At 42.4% G+C, this 21,444-nt stretch overlaps 1 protein-coding gene across 2 annotated transcripts in view; it reads right to left on the bottom strand.

Moving 5' to 3' along the window:
* LOC139054784 (platelet binding protein GspB-like) overlaps positions 1 to 21,444 on the bottom strand; it is a 107,393-nt gene that overhangs the window by 50,505 nt on the left and 35,444 nt on the right. For both annotated transcript variants that reach the window (XM_070532395.1, XM_070532396.1), the window contains exons 12-17: positions 15,046 to 15,105; positions 13,400 to 13,590; positions 9,716 to 9,883; positions 4,207 to 4,290; positions 3,271 to 3,380; positions 18 to 312 (exon numbers count right to left, since the gene is read on the bottom strand). In XM_070532395.1, the coding sequence (XP_070388496.1) occupies positions 18 to 312; positions 3,271 to 3,380; positions 4,207 to 4,290; positions 9,716 to 9,883; positions 13,400 to 13,590; positions 15,046 to 15,105 (908 nt within the window). The remainder of the gene's footprint in view (positions 1 to 17; positions 313 to 3,270; positions 3,381 to 4,206; positions 4,291 to 9,715; positions 9,884 to 13,399; positions 13,591 to 15,045; positions 15,106 to 21,444) is intronic.

The raw sequence follows: 21,444 nt of genomic DNA, 5'->3' as shown, positions 1-21,444 counted from the left end.
CAACTCAGCTTCCTCACCATGAGCTCCATGAAGATTGCCGTGTCATTGGTGGCACGGGCGAAGGCCACCACCAGAATGCCAGGAAGCAGTCGGTCCACGACGTGCAGGCAGAGACGCCACTTGCTCGGGGGCCCACGACTGACCACAGCCTCTAAGGTCGCCTTGTCGAGCACTCGACCCATCGCCAGCTTGCGGCGTGGCATCTGTCGCGCTGCCGCGTAGAGTGCCAGCTCCCACAACGCCTCCTTGGATTGCAGGAACGGGGACAGGTAGGCGGTTGCGTGGAAGCCGACGTACCGGTACACGTGCTCGCTGTGTTATCGCACGCGTGCGGTTGTCGGCCGGCAGTAAACCGAAATGCAGTGACAACTGACGAAAACGATGTCAATTTGCATATAGGCCTCTCGTGACGCTTCAGGAGGCCTCGTAATTCCGAGCGTAAATTGTAGAAGAGGCGGTCAGGTAAACAATTCCATGCGAAGCAACTATTTGTAAAATTAAATGAGAAAAATAAAATTGCATACGACAGCTAAGTGTATGTATATTACAATTGCTATGTCTCCTTTAAAGGTGCACTCACGCAGGCGGCCCTACCAGGTTTTCTGCCGCTTCATTGCATCTGCACATCAAGCGGCGACTTACTGTCTACGAACCACCTCCACTGATGAGGGGAAATGACCGTGGGTTTTATTCTTCACCGGTATGGCATTTTGATGATAAAGGAACGAACAGAAACAAATGAAATGCAACTATTTATATCGTCACCACACGCACTTCATCTTACGTCTACTCCAGGGGGTTTGTCGCTTCCTGCGATCATGAATTGCTACTGTCTTGCACAAGCCACTTCTTCTTTATGCGAGAAAATTTCCTAATCTATTCGCCCCACCTTGTCCGCTCTCGCCCTGGGCTGCGATCCCCATTCGTTGGTACACATCCTGTCGCGTTATTAGACAGCCAGTTGCCTGCTCTAGGCGTCATAATATTTTCCAAAATATACATATCCTTATTAACGTTACGCTTAACCATTTTCTTACGATGACTCCGTACACAGCCTTCCTATATACTTCGAGCTCAAGTTACAGTCCCACAAGTTAGTTACCCTTAGTAAGAATTGACTCTGCTTTTTTTGCGACGGGTTTGTAAGCTCGGCCCTTTGACATTAAAGTGCCTAATAGATGTACACCTATGAGTGTAAGCCATTTTTATATTTTCTCTAAATTTCCTTCTAAATATCAGGCTCAAATGGTGATTTACGACATATTGGAAGTAGCCTCCTCCACACTATCAACTTTACCTGCACGTGAACGCCAACCTTCCGCTTACGGCAACCGTAGACCAAGCGCAGGCTTGCAAAGAGGATGTGGTACGGAAGGAAGCATCACAAATATAGGGGCACCAGCTAGTGTGTTCCTGCTTTATTTGTACTTCGGGGGCTAAGTGAGCCACCTTGTGTAGGTTGAAGATGTGCAGCGGAACGCAGCTACAGAACCTTTCATATTCCTCATGGCGGCTACTTAACCTGAAGTCAGGCACTGCTTTGGAAGGCAGGCTAGCAATTACAACCTCGTTTTATGCTGCATGACTGCGGAACATCAGCACAGTGTTTTGCACATTAATGACCACACCGAGGTTCATCGATATTGTTGCTATGGTCTCCAGTAATTTCCTCTGTGTCATTTTCACCGTTGCTGCACAGTACAATGATTCTCGAATCGCATGCTGCTCAGAACCCCCCTCATTATTAAATTAAATTATATCCTGCCAACATACTGAATATTTCTTCCATGCGTACTATGAGTAGCATCATCAGCTTCTCTTTCACCTACACCCTAGGGTTAATTTTTCGCTCCTGGTTATTTTTTTTTGCGAAGAATTTGGGTAGCTTTGCAATCCTCTTTCCATAGTTCTTATAATCACGCTGGTCTTCTGTGCCATTTCACCATGCAATGACACCACGACTGCTGATATATATACTAAATCAATTGTTCTTTGATATTCAATTAAAGGAACATACAGCGTTTGGTCGTGTATTCCGGAGATTTCGCAAAACTTTAATGACAACACGGATGGAAGAGATTGCAGAAATTCCTTTCTAAAAGCCGCCTATTCTAAGGATCGATTGATAATAAATCTTGCCTTCATGCTATGCAAAACTCCCAAATTCATATTTTGCATACTGCCGAGAGCAAGCTATTGCGGTCTATGATATGTCTATTCTTTTAGGACTCTTCCTTTCACTCACTTCTTTGACATATTTCCTGATCGGTGTACACTTTAACAACGACGCACTTCTTGCAGTCAGCCGCAAAAATATCGAATAGAGTAGCCCTGTCATATTTTAATAAATGTGCCCTTATTCTATATTTTCCTCTATTGTTTCCACTTGACCTTGATTGCAAAGCGACGCAGCGTACATAATTACTCTCCTTGTACTTATTTTCATCTTAAGGTATTAATGCGCCGAAATTCCTAATTCTCGAGGTTGCCTTTTCATAAAATTAAGAACACGACGCATTCACCTCAGGATTGTTTCAGATTCAAAATTAGCAGACGCATACGGTTTCAAAATGTGTTCCTCTCACGTAAGTTGCAACGTAGTGGTCTTCAAAATTGTTATGAACGCAATCAAAGATTGCGCGAGTGCCATCCTGCCGCTACCTGTATCCGCCTATGTCTGTTGTTTTACACCCCTCTTTTGCAGTTAGAATTATGTGCAGCTTCTCCATGTAATTCTGCACTTTGCATTACTCGTTAGGGAACTGCATTTCTTGCGGGCCCCCAAACTTGGTTTTCCCTACATGTTGCGCCTGATCCAGGTTATGTAGCAACAATGTGTCCTCGTTTCTGTTTTTTTTTTAAGTTACGTGGCGAGCAGTGCGATCGTACTTTGCCGTATACTTTTCTTCTACTTTCGTTTTCTTACGCCACCGTCACGCGACAAAGCAGCGAATGTGTCATTATGCAGCCTTTCTATCCTAGCACCAGCAGACGCATGCATGACGATGCGCGAATAGACAGTGCTTTCGTTGATACCGAGGAAGAGAAATATGTTCAGTTCATAATGATGTGACATTGACCAAGAAGAGGAAGATAGTTCTTGCTTTACAGAATTCAGTTCTGAATTTTTGATGTATCTTGTGTACGATTGGCCTCATCGCCTATCCTGATCTACGTAGAAGCAGCGAATAAGTAATTCATTTGTTTGTTTCTTTTTCCTGCTCTACTTGACATCTCTGCTTAAATGCTGTAAAGTTATTTTCTGCTTACGGCATAGTCTTGATAAGAGTTTTGATGACAATGAGCAGCGCCTGGTTCTTGAGCAGAACTGGACGGTTGTCACCAATGTAGCTTCGGGATCCATTCATGGCTTGGAAGAGCTGAAAATCCCAAGAAATTGGCGCTATGGACACACTTTATTTATCGCTCATACGCTAAAGCGTGCGCATAATTGCATCAATTATAAGGCAAAGGCATTTGTGAAAAGTGAGTGTGCATCACACTTTCTTTTTTCACCTGAACCGCTTTCCTTCGGTTGGAAGCCGCTCCACCTTTCGAATAATTCACACACACCTTCTCCCGATAATATGAACCGCGTCTTTTTTTATTCTCTGAACCGCATGCTCTAACTTGTAGGAATAGACACGTTAGCAGAACTTTTGCAACTTCCGTGCTGCATACTGCTTAAATACAAGCCACTGAATCGCATTTTCCTGCATACTCCATTGATTCATGGCATGCGCAACTTTCTGGCAGCCAGTAATAAATACACTAGGAAAAACTCCGCGCCTCTGGTAACGATAAGTGGGAATTCATTTCAAAATCCACTTGGCGTGTCATCCTTATATCGAAACACCGTGAGGGTTGTTGTGCGACGTTCAGTTTGAAGCCGTTCCTCCTACACCAAAGAGCATACCTTTCAGGCATCGACAAAGACTCCATCTACTAAGCTATCATTGAGAACATTCCGCGATTATAAGTCATCGATACGCGTGCATTTTCGTTTAAGACAAATTCTGGTCTGTCAAGAGTTCATTATTCCTCTACAGCTAGACGTAGTCCAGTTAGTTCTGTGCATATGGTTGGCTTGTTTTTAGCTTTGAGTTAGTTATTGACGTTTCACAAAGAATCCGAAGGACAGCATGTTAGTTCTAATCGCTGCACTTATCGAGCAGTCACGCAAAAGATTGCTGGCAAACATCCTACCGGTTGAAGCATGGCGACTGTGTCCCAGGTTTCCAGGCTGTAGTTCATCATCCGCTCTTGGGCAGGCCGGTCTAACAGCGAAACCTGCCATTGCGAAGAACACATTAAAATGCATAATGTGTGCAAGGAATTATTGACACTTTCTTAGTTTACACAGGCGCAGCTCTACAGTCAGTGATCAAAATAACGTATATGATGGGTCTGACGTATATTAAGCTTATCAATGAAACAAGCTGGGACACTATGAGGAAACGCCAATGCGCGTTTTGTGTAGCCAGAAAAGGATAGGCATGCCGACACGGAGACAAGTATCGTGAGAAATGGACAGTGCAATCGCCCCACCATGGTGCCTGAGCCGCAAAGGAGTTGCGCTGCAGAGCACAAGATCACCGGATCCAGTCACGGCCGAGGTGGCACATTTCGGGGCAGGGGGGGGGGGAGGGGGGGGAGGGGGGCTGAACGCAAAGGTGGTTTGCAAGAACGGCTGTGTTCCGTGTATTGGATGCACCTTGAAGAGTGCCAGGTTGACAAAAATTATTTGGAGCCTCTCACTACGGCGTTTCTTGTAATCAGGTTGGCGTGTTGCAAGGTAAAATTCCAGAGCAATTTTGTTTCTCTTTTGCGACACAAAGGTGAACTATCAACTGACAGGTCGCCCTGTGGCGGGAGGGAAGGTGGACAAAAACGTTTCTGCGCTACCAATCGCAACAGTGCAACAAACAGTTTTGCAGTGTTTTATTAACCTTTTATGTTCAAATAATGTCTAATTCGTGCAATTTCCTGTCCGCCCTACATAATAACGACTGCAGCTAAAATAAACTTTAAATACAACACCCATATGCAAATATGCGAACTTCAGGCTGGCTTCTGAGTAGCACCTTTCGGTCCTTTTTTCGCCGTTAGCCACCTCTTCTTGTTATTTGCATGCGGCGCATAACTTCGTTAAACGTTTTTGGAGCCGTAAGCACAACGTTAACCCCTTTTCTACTTCCGATTTTCTTAAGTCAGAGCTACAAGGCATGGGTGCACAGAATACTCCCGAATCTCTTCCTATTCTGACTGCTTTTCGGGACCACCTGCGTACTATCAGAAATGATGAATTTATCAATCATTCGGAAATCATGGCTACTGCAACCCGAGAATAACCTGTATCTAGTGAGCCCAACCCTTCATTTTTATAGCTAACGCCTCTTTTGCGCACACACGCATTGTTGATACACGACATAAGGCAATACATGGCTCTTCCATTATTTACAACCATAGAGGGCTTTGACAAAAAGTTTAGCCGCAGTTTTGATAATGTCCCAAGATTTTGCCATTTGACGTGGTTAACCCACAACGTCAAAGTAATGTCTATAAATTTAGTTACATTATGCTCAACCAATTTTTTACTTATCCTTAACCTTACATCTTTTACAATGAATTCCTTAGTTCAAGAGGCAAACATGTTGTGATATTGGTTCCTAGAATAGAACAAAAACAAATTATTATCGCGTATTGAAACATCTGCTGTACTCGGTTATTCAAAGAGCGGCATATTTCATTATCCGCATTACTTAAGTAAATATCACTAAGGGAGGGACAACCACAGAACCAATCGAAATTCTTGGCTGTGTGCAAACAAACCATCTCTGTACCCTACTAGCATCAACTTCTACTACATGGTCACAATTTCCAATGAAGCTTGCGTTGAAACACCACATTGATCCGCGATAACTGATCCTTGAACTTTTTCGTTAATACACGCCGTAACACGTCTGAACAACTTCTCATGTGGCTGAGTAATAACGGCAGCGTTCAATATCCACACCGAAAGCTAAGAGTCTATAAAGATTCTCCTGTTTCAAAAAGTTTAACAGTTACAGGGAGTAATGCATACCAAAACGTGTCTATCAAGCTTAGTGACGCTTAATAGTTATGTATGTAACTAACGACCACATACTGCGAAGTCTCTTTCTGCAAAAAATCGCTCGAAAAGGGATCCCTTGGCTATGCGTTTTAGCCAAAAATTAAATCCAGTTCTAAAGTGAGCCATTCGACCTTGTGACATTACTGCCTAGCTTCTGTCTCTCCAGGAGATCACCTGTGCAGTCGTTAACGTTAGACGGCTTAGTCACACACTGCCTTAAAGTTCTACGCAATTGCCCACAAAGATTTTCCTGAAAACATGCATTCTAGATTTCCGACAACACAACCGTCCTCATCGGCTGCTACGAGTTTAAGCTTCCTCGCTACACAATCGGTAACTAATGGACAGATAGCATCTGACCCCATCAATTGAAAATCGGACGCCCTGATGCTGGCGATACTTTCTGAAATGCAAAGGAGGCATTCTTTTTCAGGAACAAATATAGTTCTGCGGCGCGGTAGCCTGAACACGTCCGCATGTTTCCATGTGAGGCTTCAAGGAGTATTCAGGGCCCAGAGCTAAACTACTGCGTAGTATGTGGTTTATGACGGCACGAAGACCACTTTGTGACGTGACCAGTGAATAAACAGACATCAAACAACATCAGGTACTTTGGGTACTTTAATACTTGTCAGGTTTTCTCCGAAATGCGGCAGTCCCTGTGTCCGGTGCATGGTACAGAACACTCCGTACGCTGTACTGTCCTCGGCAATTTGTAGACCAGCACTAATGCAGTAATTGTAATGTAGTTCTGTCTTTTTGAAAGTGCAAATAAGTTCCGAGGAAAACTATCAAGTTGTATTACCAGCAGCGAGTAGAGAACAATGTTACTTTTGCGAAGCGGCTGGCTTAGGATGTTCTAGTGTATTCCTGGCTGTCACGCGTTGTCGATAACAGAGGTGATGTTATTGGTCCATGGCACACGCAATAGTCGAAAATCGGGCTTGTCAATTTAAACCACTTAGGGTAATCTTACCATTCAGGTGGCAGAAACTGGCAAGAATCCAAAAACATTTTCTTCCGCAAGCGCTCTTTCTCATCAGCTGAGAGACCTTCAGTATAGCGTATTTTTCTTGCGATTGACAGGCGCCTATGTTAAGCAAGCATTCTATTGTGCACACTGCTTCACAAATAGCAGCCATCACCTCAGACACAACACTGAAGGACAAAAAAAGAAAACTATTTCGCAGAAAGCACCGTGGTAAAACAAAAATGTTCTGGTCTTTTGGACAAATCGTCTAAAATTTCCACATGGCGGCCTAAATCCAATACCTAGCTAGAAAAACAAACCTAATATATAATAAATAAAATAAAAGCATGGCACTGACTATAGCTGACTATTTGCCATTGAATGACACATCGCTTTCATTCGCTACAAAAAACAGTTCGATAAAGCAATTTGCAGACCATTGTTCTTTTGAGCATCTGGGATACGTATTTTGTGAAAGTGCACAATGCACTTAATGTAACTACGAGTAGGCAAAAATTTGAACTTACGAATAGGAGTCAAATAGTTCTTGCTATTTTATTCGTATGTTTCTAGAAAATTTGTCATTCAAAGTTGTCGCGATTTGTTTATTATACGGGCAACAGCACTCATAGGAGTCAGTTACAGCGGTAGTCTATTAGAGTCACAAAATTGGCGAGAAAAGGAAAATGCTCCCGAAAGCGGCAGAGAACTGGATGGTGTGAAAAAAAGGAAATTTAAGGGCATAAAACTGGCTTAGCCTGTGCAGATTAGGCACTATTGGACATGACTGGGAGAGGCCTTCATCCTGCAGTAGACATATATAGGCCAATGGTGATAATAGTTCCAGAGACAAGCACATATTTAAGTAGGGACTGATTCGAGTGATTTTCTGTACAGAAGCGATTGTTGCGCAGGCAGCAATTTGCTGAGCCAACCCATTGATTAACTAATCTGCCCAATAGCTTCTACTCATGCAATAGGAGTGCCCTCTCTTTAAGGAGATTACATATATGCTTTGTTAAGAAAGGCAGTTTATTATTTTGACAATCGCACCACTTTCGATCCCTGCAAAACGATCTGCGCTGCAGTCATATTATACTGCGTTTGTCGCTTCTGAGCAGCTCTGAGTGGTAGAGTATATAAAAATGAAACAAACAAATCTATTCTTTACGCGACGAAGTCTGCAAATTTTTCTATTGTATAATCCTTTAATATGAGAAAATACTCCCCGACAAATTTGATAACCTAAATTCGTTTTTTTTAGTAGACCACTACTTTCACTGTCATATTTCCTCTTTGAACAACATTAGTAATAAATTTGTTATGGAATAATTGTTGGCGTCCGGTTTCGTTATCATTGCTTCTCCATCTTTTTTTTTTTTCGTGCTGTAGAGCTTGTATGCAACGGAACACTATGCTTTGAGGCTTTGGTTAAATAAACAACACATATCCATTCTTACTTCAGTTCACCAGCAGAGGAATTCTTTAAAAAAGTTTGCAAGAAAGAGACACCCATATTAGAATCAGGATGAGTCCGGCACGTTGCCGCTCATTCACGTGCGCTTTGAACACATGTTTCCGATTGATATAGCTGTAGTATGTTCTGAGGCTCCTTTGTAATCTCAAGGGAGTCAGCATTTTTTCAGACGTAAACTCTCATGAAGACTTCTGCAATTGAGATAACTTAATAAAAGCAGAGTACTTTCTATTTACCAAATAACAAGAAAATCATCTATTCCCGTAAGAATTATGTGACTATTCGGGTCCATAAGACAAGGCGTAGCGTGTGCTCCACCACTTCAGTTCACAAGTCATCTTGTAGTGGTAATGTGCCTGCTCGAGGCACCAAGGAGATCCCAAGCGTCTCAAATTGACTGAATGGAACAGGTGCGGTAAGACAATCGTGCCATACTGGGCGAATGAATGTTATCGGCAGTCGATTGGTATAAAAATAATATTGGTATAAAAGGCGGTGCTACTATCTGCGCAAAAAAAAATTTCTTTGACGTTTCAATTCGTGAACGCTGGTTACACGAAAGCGTACGGGTGTCGCGAACAATCCCAGCGAGCACCGCGGCGTCGAAGCACAAGCGGTAAGGGCGCTAACGTGGCGATTCTCTTCTCCACCTGCAGCAGCCTTCCACCCACAGCGCTCGCGTCCTTCGCGGCGATGAACGTTATTTCGCCGATGTCACAGATGCTGCGTCTATCCTTGCGCGGAAAATAGAGGAAGAGTGACGGGAACATTTGAGCCAGGGCAACTTATTGTTTCCGTACATTGCGACGAAAGTAAATCCTATACAATCTGGCAGCTTTCGGAAGCTCGTCCACCAGAAAGTGTTATGAAATTGTTAATGTTCACATCTGTGTACAGCTGTCTTTGCCAACATCTCTGTTACGTGTCTACACCTATATAGGGCGGAAACGCTGCGATTGTGCTATCCTTTGCTCGTGCACTTCAGCGCTGTTCGTACGCCCTAAAATATCGACTGCGAGCGTGATGGGGCTTGGAGGGACATAATGGCTTCACAATTGTCCGCTCGACAAGATCGCTTGCTGTACAGATTACAGTAGTGCTAATAAGTGTCCTCTGTTGTCTCCGCCAAATTTCCTTTAACGATGGCACCCACCTTGGCAAGCTGTACCGCCACATTGGCGATCGAGTCGCACAAGTCCTTGCCACGCTGATCAGCGGGCGCCACAGCCTGCAGATAGGCGCAGGCTAGATCCGAGGTGGACGACACTCGAGCGTCGCTAGCGGCTTCTTGGGGACTCATTAAGGCATCGCCCTCTTCCAGCTGTTGAATGCAAATTCAAGATGACAAGTTATTAAATTGTATCCTCGCGTCGGAAAACTGACAGGACATCCAGACGTGAACAATCGCTTTCCAGTCCCCTTGCAGGGAACTGAACGACACGACATATAAATCGCCAGTGCATCGGGTCAGGCTAAGTATAAGTCAACTGCAAGGGCGAGCAAATAATGAAAAGTGTTTGTGGAAATGTAAAAAAAAAGGAATTGGATTTGTTAAGAAAGGCATCGCAACCTTGCGTGGAGGAAAGATGGGGGAAATTTCGCAAGTTCTTTCTTTGTTATTTCGTTTTCACGATACATATGACCTAAATTTACATTTCGACAATACAGCGAATTCTGTTGTGCAGGCAAAAAGCAATCGAATTCTAAGTGCCACTGCATAAAATGTCAGGTGAATCTAATTATAGGTGTGAAGAAGTTCAGAAAGAGCAGGTGGTGGGCAAGGTAAAATGGCAAGGCAATGTTGTTAAAGATTAACATCGCGACACAAGATGAAGAAACAAGCACGAGGATGGAGTAGTCTCTAGGAAGAAATTACTTTATTTCTGGATGTGGCACGAAGTATATGTGGAGAGTCCATATACAACGAAAAAATTAATACAATATAGACCTTGAGCTCCAGCATACATTTCCAGAAGTACTGAAGACAATAGTTGAGCGGCGATTACTGTGCGTAGTTCCTTGAACTATTAGGTATGATATTTGTGAAGATATATATTTCACTTTTCTAACGTGGCATTCTGCTCTAGACACCCCATAGGGTACACGTAACAACCTAGTTTGCACGAGCTGACCTTTTTAGGCGTTCTTTCTTCTCGCGGATTCTCTTTGAGTTAAATGTGTTTCCTGAAAAGATATTTTGTGTTTGTCAGTCAATTTGAGCGTGCAGTGCGTCCAGCATATCGTGTCGATAACACTGACTTCTAAAATGCATAGTACTAGGCACGTTTACTCATTTTTGTAACTTGGACTTGTAATATTTAGTCAATTTCTTGTCCTTTATAGTTTACAGTTTGCCTCTTGTTGCTGTAAGGGCTCTGAACTGCAGTATGTAAAAAATAAATAACGAAGAGAGAAGTGGCTGGGGTTGTATGAAGCTGAAGGGAATCCATCGAAGAGGCTTATAAATGCTGACAAATCTTATCGAAAGCGTTGCACAGAACTTCAGTGTCGATTGCGTGCGTGCGAGACATGAAGAGGTAGTAGAATGGGTGTGAGATGAAATATCAAGTGCGTGCGGCAAACGTTAATGAAATAGTCATATCAGGTATATGATTCAGATGGGTCATTCAAAATACTGTCGCTTAGCGAATTAGTTAGCTGACTCGTTCTCACAAGCCTGTCGACCTCAATGTGTTATTGGCACAGCTAAATACGATGTGCGCGAAGTAAATGAAGGGCCAACGCACTGGTGCCATGTTCCTAATGGTGAATCTGCACAAGTTTCCTTCTGCCTCTTTCTCCCGTAGCAACACTATCATGCCAGCATCGTACGTGCGAACTGTTATTGTAACAACTAAGACAGTTCCAGCGCTTAGACGAAATAGAATATGTTAAAAGAAAACAGAAAATACAAAAGAAAATGAACATGTAGGCGCCGACTTGGAAGCTCCGGCAAAGACACGAACTTTGTTTCTCTTTTATCCTGTTTTCTGGCTTCCTTTCCGTGTTTGTTTTCGCCCTAAACTATAAAGTACCTGACACACCTCAGCCTTGCCTTAGTCCGTGTATATGCACACTAAAATATTAACACCCTTAAGGAAGCTAAACACGTGTTTTTGAACTTTTCACCCTATTTTGTATATATTTAACAACCACCCTACTCAGAATACCGTACCGTATGCGTCTTACCGAGAAAATCAAAATACAAAAACAAATCTCACCGTATACGATAAGTGTTCATAGACATACTTTCAGGTTCGGTACCGTTGGAAACTTTCTTCGCAGGATGTTAGGTTTCAATGGTAAGATACTCATTTTCTGCGATGAAAGATGTAGCCAAGTGCAAGGTTTCTGATGAAATCAAACCGTTTCAGTTACTGGAAAACTGATACGTTTAATACTTGAAGAACTACAACTTGGCGCTTTCGGGGTGAGTGGATAAGGTGCCTGGCAAGCATGATTCCTGGGTTCGAATCCAACTTGGTGAAGTTCCTTCGTAACCTAGTTTGAATTATGAGCTTGTACTTCGATTTGATTTACACTGAACGATCACTATTCATAATCAAACAGAATATATTAAAAACATCATATTCACACATTTTGTACCCCAGAACTGTAAGCTAATTGCGGAAGTAGTCATCTCCATAGCGTTGCGTGAATCCGTGTAGCAAGATCTCATAAGTGCGTGCACACATGGCAATATCTAAAAATGAAAGAGTAGGAACAAAGACTTGCCATGCATATTAGAATTGCAAGGTAGAAAAATTGGGCAGTACAAGTTCTGTTTGTCAAAAAAAAGAAAACTTGATCTAACCGCCGTAAAAAAAGAAGCAAATTGTGCTTGTGTGTTCTTTTAGTACGTGTATATTCAAAGGACTGTTGCGAGTAAATATCTTTTAATAAATATAGGAATTCTGTAAGTAACGCTGGCAATAGTTGATAGTTGAGCAATGGTAAAACTGGCGCAATAGTTGATGCAAAAAACAATTATAAGACGAGGATTAGTTTATGACCGCAGGAAGTATGTTCCAAAGATTTGCTTCAGCTTTTCTGAAGAAAAATGCTTCATAATCTGTTGGTCTACAAGAAAGTGCTACAGCAAATAATTAGGATCTTGTTGGATATTATGGTACGTGTTCGGGTAGGGAAGCTGGAAGGCTGTGCATAGTGTTTCTCAGAAATTTGAAAACAAGAACTGCGATACGGATGGGAATATGAATATGCAAAACTAATTATTCGTAGTGCTGTGTCCTGAGCTAACTGGATTGGCTGATCTATTTAGTGCATGGTAACCATACCATACGGAATTCCTTGGTATGACGCATCATAAATATTTGCTGCAATAAAAAAAAAACTTTAGTATTTCCGTAATGCAAAGGAGGGTTAAGGCGTGCAGACACGGACTTAAGAGAAGCGGACAACACGAACGCCCACTATCAACTGAAGGAATCACTGATGCGAAAAAAGAAGGAAGACAGAAACCTCATCTGCGCAACTGAGTTTTGTGTCTTACTTCTTTTTTCGCCTCAGTGCTTCCTTCAGTTGATATTCGGCGTTCATGTTGCCCACTTCTCTTCTTTTGTGTCCATGTCTGCGCGCCTTACCCCTCCTTTGCATGATGATTTCTTAGTAACTAGCTCAGCTTTGTCTCGCTCTCAGGTTAGTATTTCCACCTCGTTGTGTACAGAGAAAACAATAATAGTTAGTAATTGGTAATATTATACAAGCGTTTTTGCTGTCTTCATGCCCATTGGAACGCATGCAGGGAATGCATACTGGGGCTAAAGGTAAACAGCTTCGCTTAAAAAAAACTATGTATGAAATCTGCCGCACTAACCGCCAGTATTTTCGAGTAGCCCTTGGCCATGTATGAGTCGAGCGAGACAAAGGCAAGCGGCGCAACGCCCAGCTTGAACTGGACGCTGCCGGCAGCTCGCAGCGCCTCCTCGGAAGAGGCCTTCTGGACGTCCTTCAAGTCCACACCTAGAATCGACAGCACTTCGACAAGCTGGGCGTCAGTGGCCGAGGCTGGAAATGCAAATGACAGAAGGCTCTTGAGAGTTACCAGAGATCTTATCAGAGACGCTTCGGCGCAGCGCCGCCTCGCACAGCTAGGTATGGCTTTGGAGATGGAGCGGATGCAATCTCTCTGAGGCCATGCCTAGTTGCCCCTGTTGGGAAGCAAGTAGTTGAATTGAGCTCTAGTCAGGTTTGGCGTAGGAGGTTGAGCGTTTGAGACACACATTACATACAGGCAATCTAATAGATTGAACCACATGCACTTGTGCATAGTCAGAAATGCGCGAATTCAGACACGTGGGCACCCTTGCCCCGTTTTCGCGTTGTCGTCGGCTCAGTGCTGCGTAATTGAGTGGGCACCGTAATTCGGAAAAGCCTATTTCTACGCAAAGGTACCAATCAATTAGGATTTGATTGACCTATGAAAAATGCCCATATGGGCCCAGCTGCGACAAATAAGACTTTATTGAAGGAAATTATCTTCGGCCAATCAGAGTTTATGATGCAAGGAAGCCCTACGTTCCCGGGCAATTTGCTATTTCCTAAAGGTAACGTGTTGATGTAGTCATAGTGCGCAGTGTCCCAGAGGTTTATTAGGTGATTGCTGAAAGTTGCTGTAGATGTTCGCAAATTCGTCGTTTTTGTTCGTTATTAAAACATTCATTCATACCTACGATTTTCGGAGCGATTTACTTTTGCGACATTCCGCGATGATTCAAGTTATTTCCTACAACATGGTTTCACTAGATTCATAAGGTTTGTGCGCCGCATCGGATTACCGGCACGTGCTCCGACAATAAAGTTTCTTTTTGCACTCCGTAGAAGACGCTAAGCCGCCGCGCTAGCCTAGTACCTATGAAGGCGTGTTGCCGGGCCCTCAGTCCTGGGTTCAATCTCGGCGGTAGCGGCCACATTTCTGCATGGGAATACTGTCGAAACACTCTTATACGCAGATTTAGGTTCACGTTAAAGAACCCCAGTCGGTCGAAATTAGCCTGGAGTGCTCTGCTAGGGCTTTGCTCATAACCAGATCGCGAATTTGGTACACAAAATTTCATTTCGTTTTTCATTAGACGATGGTTATATGGAGAAACAAGCTCTTCAATTACACACGATTTTACGTCTCCTCCCGGCTTAGGATATAAGGCAGTGGCTACTCGCGCAGGGCATGCAGGAAAAGAAAATTCTGGTGTGCTCCAGACGCCTTTGCAGCGATACTTGAGTGCGTGCATGACACGTGTCTTTCTCGCATGACCCGCCATTATCTCGACAGCGTACAACATCGGCACCTTATGTGAACAGAAAGATTGTCACTCCGATTCGCAATGCCATCTGCGTGATTCGACAGTATGCTTGAACTTGATACAACGAAGATGTACGCATTTCGAAAAGATTTACGCCTCTAAAGTGGTTGTTGCAGGCGCAGAAGTGTTGACCGCAAAGAAAATAGTTATGTTCTCTCACCGCCCTGGTTGCATGAGGCCCACACCTTCCACAGTGGTGACAGGTCTGCCTGTTGAGCACCTGCACAAAAATAACCCCTAATAGCTGACTATCGCCCATTTCTTCAGCAGTGCACAGATCACAATAATAGAAGTGCGGCTACATTACGCAATCGTTCTTCGAAATGCAAATTCATGCTTTTAAAGTTTCCGAAGGGTAGAGACATGCAGATCTGCCAACTATGCCGAGATATTTTAATACATATAACGATTTTTCTTGCCAATCTCCTAACATTCTGTTGGAAGTCTTCTGATGGCGAAGGGACGCAAGATTGGTGTAGCTGCTAGGAGTAAGCTTATTGGTACCAGCTGTGGCAGGTAGGGTAAAGGCGCAGCAGATAAAAAAATAATTGTGACCTCAAAGCAACCTGCTGCTTGTAAGTATTCGCTGTTTTCAGTTTTCTGTTGCTCGTAAGTTCAGCTGCAGAGCCAGCTTTAAAGCAATGAGTGATTTGCTCCCCCTCCCATTCTGTGTCGGGTCGGCGTAACCTTACCCATTTTATTGCTGAGAGTTTTGACAAGTATTTAATTGTGTCGGGGTGTTTAAAACCCAGGAACATCCGGCGAAGCACGAGCCCTGATCGCACGAGCAGTCACAGCTAAACAGATAAAATGCCGAGGTGGCGAGAATTGTATTCACATTGTGACAAACACTGATGCGCTGCGCTTTAAGGAACGCACTCGAACAACACGAACGTGTGTGTGTGTTAGTATGTGTGTGCGTGTGTATGTGTGTGCGTGCGTGTGTGTGTGTGTGTGTGTGTGTGTGTGTGTGTTTGTGTGTGTGTTAACTAGTTCTGACACTTAAAAAACTCAATGAGAATCTTACTGCAAGTTTTCCATTGAGTATAACGTTGACAAAATTTATTAGGCGTAGTCTTCATTAAATCAGGTAAAAGAAAAAAGTACGTTTCTTCAGAGAGTTACATAATTCACTCTCTATTAGCTCGCTATTAATATCTAAGCTCGCTAACTTGGTTCGGGGCAAATTAAGGTAAAACCATGGAACCCTCGTAAAATAAAACGAAACCCTCGTACAGATCAGCTAAACGGTTAGGAACCCCCGGTGCGTGGTTAAGAAATAGAGTCCCAAAAAGAATATTGCAGTAACATTCGTAGCGCTAAGCACACATTATGTGTACATTACTTGCAATCCATGATAAAAAATAACCGAAAAAAATTCTTAACAATGATTTGCCCTCGAAAAGACTGACACCAAACATCACTCCAAGGCGATACCAGAGCGCCTATATTATAAGGATCCCCCAATTCCTTTAATTAAATAATTTACATCAATGTTCATTCCCGCTATTGCAGACATAAACTACAGGTAATGGCACCAATAAAGATTGATGCCTCAGGTGTCTATAAGACGATGCCGGAGCGCCCATTTCAGAAGAAGTTTCATTTACTTTAAACAATTTACATCGATGTCCACTCCGCAATTGCCGAGGTAAACTACATGTACATTGCACTAATACCCCTGTCACACGGCAAATCTAATGTCATTTCCAACAAATGACATTTGTTGCGAATAATGTCATTATCACAGCGCGCTGTCACACGGCGAAAACTAATGTCATTTGAAAATGATGACAATGACGATAGTAAAAAAAAGACACGCCTCAAACCCACTTTTGTCCAATAATTATTTTCCAATATGCTAAATTCCACTAGAATATGTCATCGTTGCTTTCAAACCATAGCATTCGATCGCTAACTCGTCGACATTGCCAACGAAGTCGGGTCAGCCAAGCCAAGCCAAGGCAAAGGCAAGCGCCAGGGCAAAGAGAACGATAGGCGCGTCCGCTACATCTGCTAAAGTGGTACGAGAAGGGCAGTTGCATGTCATCGCCGTTCTGATGTGCATGCGGGCTTCTAATATCCTCATTCTTGGCGCGTGCCACAAAAAAAACACGCGCACGCTATTACGCCAAGTGAATTGAAGCGGCCGCGACCGATGCTCCGGTGCGAACCAACACGACTGCTGCAGCGAAAGCTAAAGACGGCTGTCTGGTCACTGGACTGAGAGTAGTGTTCTGTATTTACGCACGTGGTGGACTTCAATGTCGTTAAAGCAATAATTAGGTAATAAAATTGATAGAATAATAGTGATTTTTGTTAAAACAAAAAAAGAAGCATGTACTGTTTGCGAAACACTGTTACACTCGTGGTGTCGAGGATACACATCCAGTTCCAAACGAATGCGAATGAGTTTGGCGAACTCATTCGTTTGTAAATGTCATTTTCGACGAATGTCATTACGTTTTACCGTGTGACACCAAACAAATGGCATTATCAGCGAATGTCATTCGTTGTAAATGACATTAGATTTTCTGTGTGACAGGAGTATAAGACAGGTTGATGGCTCGGACATCTTTGGTTTGGTTCAGAACCTAAAAGTATCTGCCTCAGCCGGTGTTGACGGTATAAATATTCAAATTTTAAAGCGTACAGTCACATGTTCAGCCTCCATTTCACATATTTCTTAGGAGTCCTCGTCCACAGGAGACCGATCTTGTAAGTGGAAATTCGTGAAAATGATTCCGCTCTTTATGTCTGGCGATAAAATCAAGGCAAATAATTAACGATCTATATCGTTAACATCTAGCACCAGCAAATTTCCTAATTTAGTCGCACCACCTAGTCTTCTGCCGTCTACTGTGCTTCCCTTCTCTTGGTACCCACTCTGTCATCCTGATGAGCCAACGGTTATCTAATCTGAGCTAGTTGGAATCGGTCGGCACAGGACAGGGGTAACTGGAAATCACAGGGAAAGTCCTTCATCCTGCAGTGGACATAAAGAGGTTGATGATGATCGTTAACAACGATTCCATTTACCTATTAGAGCATGTAAAAGCATCTAATACTGTCACCTAAAAGCTAACAATTTTGATACCGAAAGTAACATACCTTTAGAAAAGCACTTTTCTGTGAGACAACTTATCGAGTTCGTTAATGAGCTATCGCCATACACATAAATTTGTTTTCTGATTAATAGGATCTTTATGGACTTTGCCAAAGTCTTTGATCGCGTTCCCCACTCGAGACTGGTAGCCAAACTAGCATCATTACTTTTAGACAGCCTTGCAAAAACGTAAATAAGGAACCTTCTTACATCCATCCTGCAAACAGTTTACTCTTACAATCACTCATCTTCATTGCCGATGTGACATATCGTGTACCACAACATAGCGTGCTGGAAGCGCTAATGCTTCTGATTTACATCAATAATTTGCCGTCAAAGATAAGACGTACATCACCAGTCAGGACGATGAGCAAAACGAGAACAAGGTGAAAGCAGAAGCCAACGTTTCGACAAGTGGACTTGTCTTCTTCAAGGCAAGACATTGAAGCAGACCAATCCACTAGTCGAAACGTTCGCCCTTGCTTTCACCTTGTTCTCGTTTTTCTCATCGTGTTAAATTTCCATTGCCCGACTTCGCACTGTTTTCCTTGGATTACCAATCAGGTCATTTGCCAAAGACTGCTTAATTTATTGCAAAATTAACACACCCGACGACCACTAAGCTCTTCAGTAATACATATTTATTTTTTGCTGGCGACATTATAGAACAACTGCAAGACAAAATACATCAAGATCTCGGTCATATCGCGAAATGATTCACGCCGAATAACCTAACACTTAACATCGACAAAACCAGTTTTGGATTCTTCCATCCTAGGAGTAAGGAAACGAATTTCTACTCCCTGTCTGTGTTTTTGAATAATGTTCGGTTGAACAGAGCATGCCGCTACAAATATCTAGATGTTTGGTTTGAATCTGACATGCTCTGGAAATATCAAATTAGTAAGGTATGTTCCAAAGTTGCGTATGGTTGTCACGTATTCTTTACCGCCCTTCAATGGTTTGACCTTCATGTTTTACGGATACATCAGTTTTCGTTTCCAAAGAGTCACCTTTAGTATTATTTAGAGTCTTGGGGCAGTACGTACAAAACCTATGTAGAGCGTGTCGTCGGTTTTTAAAAACAGGCGTTACGAATAGTGACCTTTTCTAAACATACTGATCCACGTAAACCTGTTTCAATTGCTTCGTGTTCTGCCGTTTAGTGAGGCGCCTAAAGTAAATGTTGCTCAGACAGTTCATGCAATAATAGGTTATAATAATGCGCTACCTAACACAATATTTAATTTTTTCGCACGAAAGACGAGGGCAGCTACTAATTAACTGTATTAACTTACCTCAATGTCACAATATATATATGAAACAAGGCTTGTGAAGTTTAACGGTGCTCTACTATGAAACCCACTCCCACTCAGTGTAAAGACCAGCCAACACTATGTGCAATGCTTAAAAAAATTATTTCATGAATGCTCACAGGGTTTTTGTATTTGTATCCCCTATGTCATAACATAGTATTTCGTTGATTTCATATTTTCCTTGTAAAAATAATTTAATAACGTGTGTTTAAGTTGTCTCTTACAATAAGTACGTAATATATTTATTTATTTATTTATTTATTTATTTATTTAGAACATACTGCAGGCCTACAGTAGGCCCAAGCAGGAGGGGCGAATACATAATATATGCAAAAAGAACAGGATTAGCAAAATTGAAAAATGTTAAATACAAGTTGTGACACAAAGTACAGCAATAAATACAAGGCTCAGATGCAAAATACAAAAAGTAAACGTAGAAATAAATGGCTCTCAAATTAAATGCTGTGAAGAAAATATTGAGTCAAAAGAATCAGCTCCGGTTAAACGATCTCGCGGACACCTGTTCCACTCCTCAATGGTGCGTGGAAAAAATGAGTATTTAAAGGCGTTAATCCCAGCACTGTAAGGGGTTAATGATTGTGCATGATGATTTCGTGTTTGGCGCGTAGTGTCAGGTTTAAGGAAGGGGTCTGCATTCACAGACAGTTTATGGTTTTTTAGTAAGAAAAGTAGTTTCATTCTTTGAATTTTCCGGCGCAGCTGTAATGTTTCAATACCGTGAGTTCGCATGAGGGTCGTTGGTGAGTCAGTTACACGATACTTTGAAAAAATAAAACGGACGGCTTTGCGTTGAATCATTGCAAGGGCCTCGATGTTATTTTTAGTGTAGGGATCCCAGACGGTGCACGCATATTCTAGTGATGGCCTTGTTATTGAAAAGTAGGTTAATTTTTTAAGTTCGGGTGCGGCAAGCTTTAGTTTATGTCTAAGAAAGCAGAGTTTACGAAAGGCTGAGGAGCATACGTTTGATACATGTTTATTCCAGCTAAGGTTTTTAGTTATTGTAACTCCTGGATACTTGTACTCGCTGACTTCGGTCAGAAGGTGAGATGAAATATTGTAAGGAAATGAGAAGGAAGCACTTTTGTTAGTTATCGTCATGTATACAGTTTTCTCTAAATTTAGCTTCATGTCCCATTTATTACCCCATGTATGTATGTTCTGAAGATTGGAGTTTAGTAAAACTTGATCGTCTTGGCAAGTAATTTGGTGAAATAAAACGCAGTCATCTGCAACTAATCTAGTTTGAACAGGGGTAGACGTTAGTAATGTCATTGATATATGTCAAAAAGAGGAGAGGTCCGAGGACGCTTCGCTGTGGGACGCCTGAAGTGACCGGCAGGTGGTTTGAATAGCAATCATCAATACAAACAAAGTTTGTGTGGTGAGAAAGATATGAGGAAATCCTCATACCTTCATACGTTCTTCTGTCTCTTTTGTTATTGGACCCTAAACTAGCCGCTAAGACTATGGATCCAAACAGTATTGTGTATTGTGTGTATACAATGAATTAAAGAAATCAAGAAATAAGATCTAGATGAATTTCGAAACGGTTGCACGCATCGTTAAATGACATGAAATGGAGAAAATGTTTATTTAGTTATTTATTTACTTGTTTATTTACCATCGCGGCCGTTGGGGCGTTACAGAGGGTGTGGGTGCATGGTTGAACAAGAAAAGAATCTAAAGATGCGGATTAAATCAAGAAAAACAAAGAAAGGTTATATTTATATCGAAATTAATGACCATCAGCAGAAAGCAAATTGTTTACACTTACTCGCTTAAACAGTGCTCTCACTCTTACTCTGCTGTGAAAATATCTCGGTATCCATATTACAACAAACGTATCATGGAAGGCGCATAGAAAACACGTTGCTGCAAAATCTAGGTTACTTCAAACGAAACCTACGCAACACCTCTTCAGCTACTTGTGAAATAACGTACAGAACCTTTGTCCATAGCTCGAATTCGCATTCGCCCTCTGGTCGTCATATCAGGAATATATATTCAATTCTCTCAGAAACTCTTCAAAGCCATGCCGCACGTTTCATCGCTAAAAACTACAGCAGGTATTTTAGCGTTATTGCTGTCAAGAAGTTGCTATCACGGCGATTTC

This window comes from Dermacentor albipictus, chromosome 1 (genome assembly GCF_038994185.2).
Source record: "Dermacentor albipictus isolate Rhodes 1998 colony chromosome 1, USDA_Dalb.pri_finalv2, whole genome shotgun sequence".
NCBI classification, from domain to species: domain Eukaryota; kingdom Metazoa; phylum Arthropoda; class Arachnida; order Ixodida; family Ixodidae; genus Dermacentor; species Dermacentor albipictus.
The sequence above is the reverse complement of the archived record's forward strand: the minus strand, read 5'-3'. Positions and strand labels throughout refer to the sequence as shown.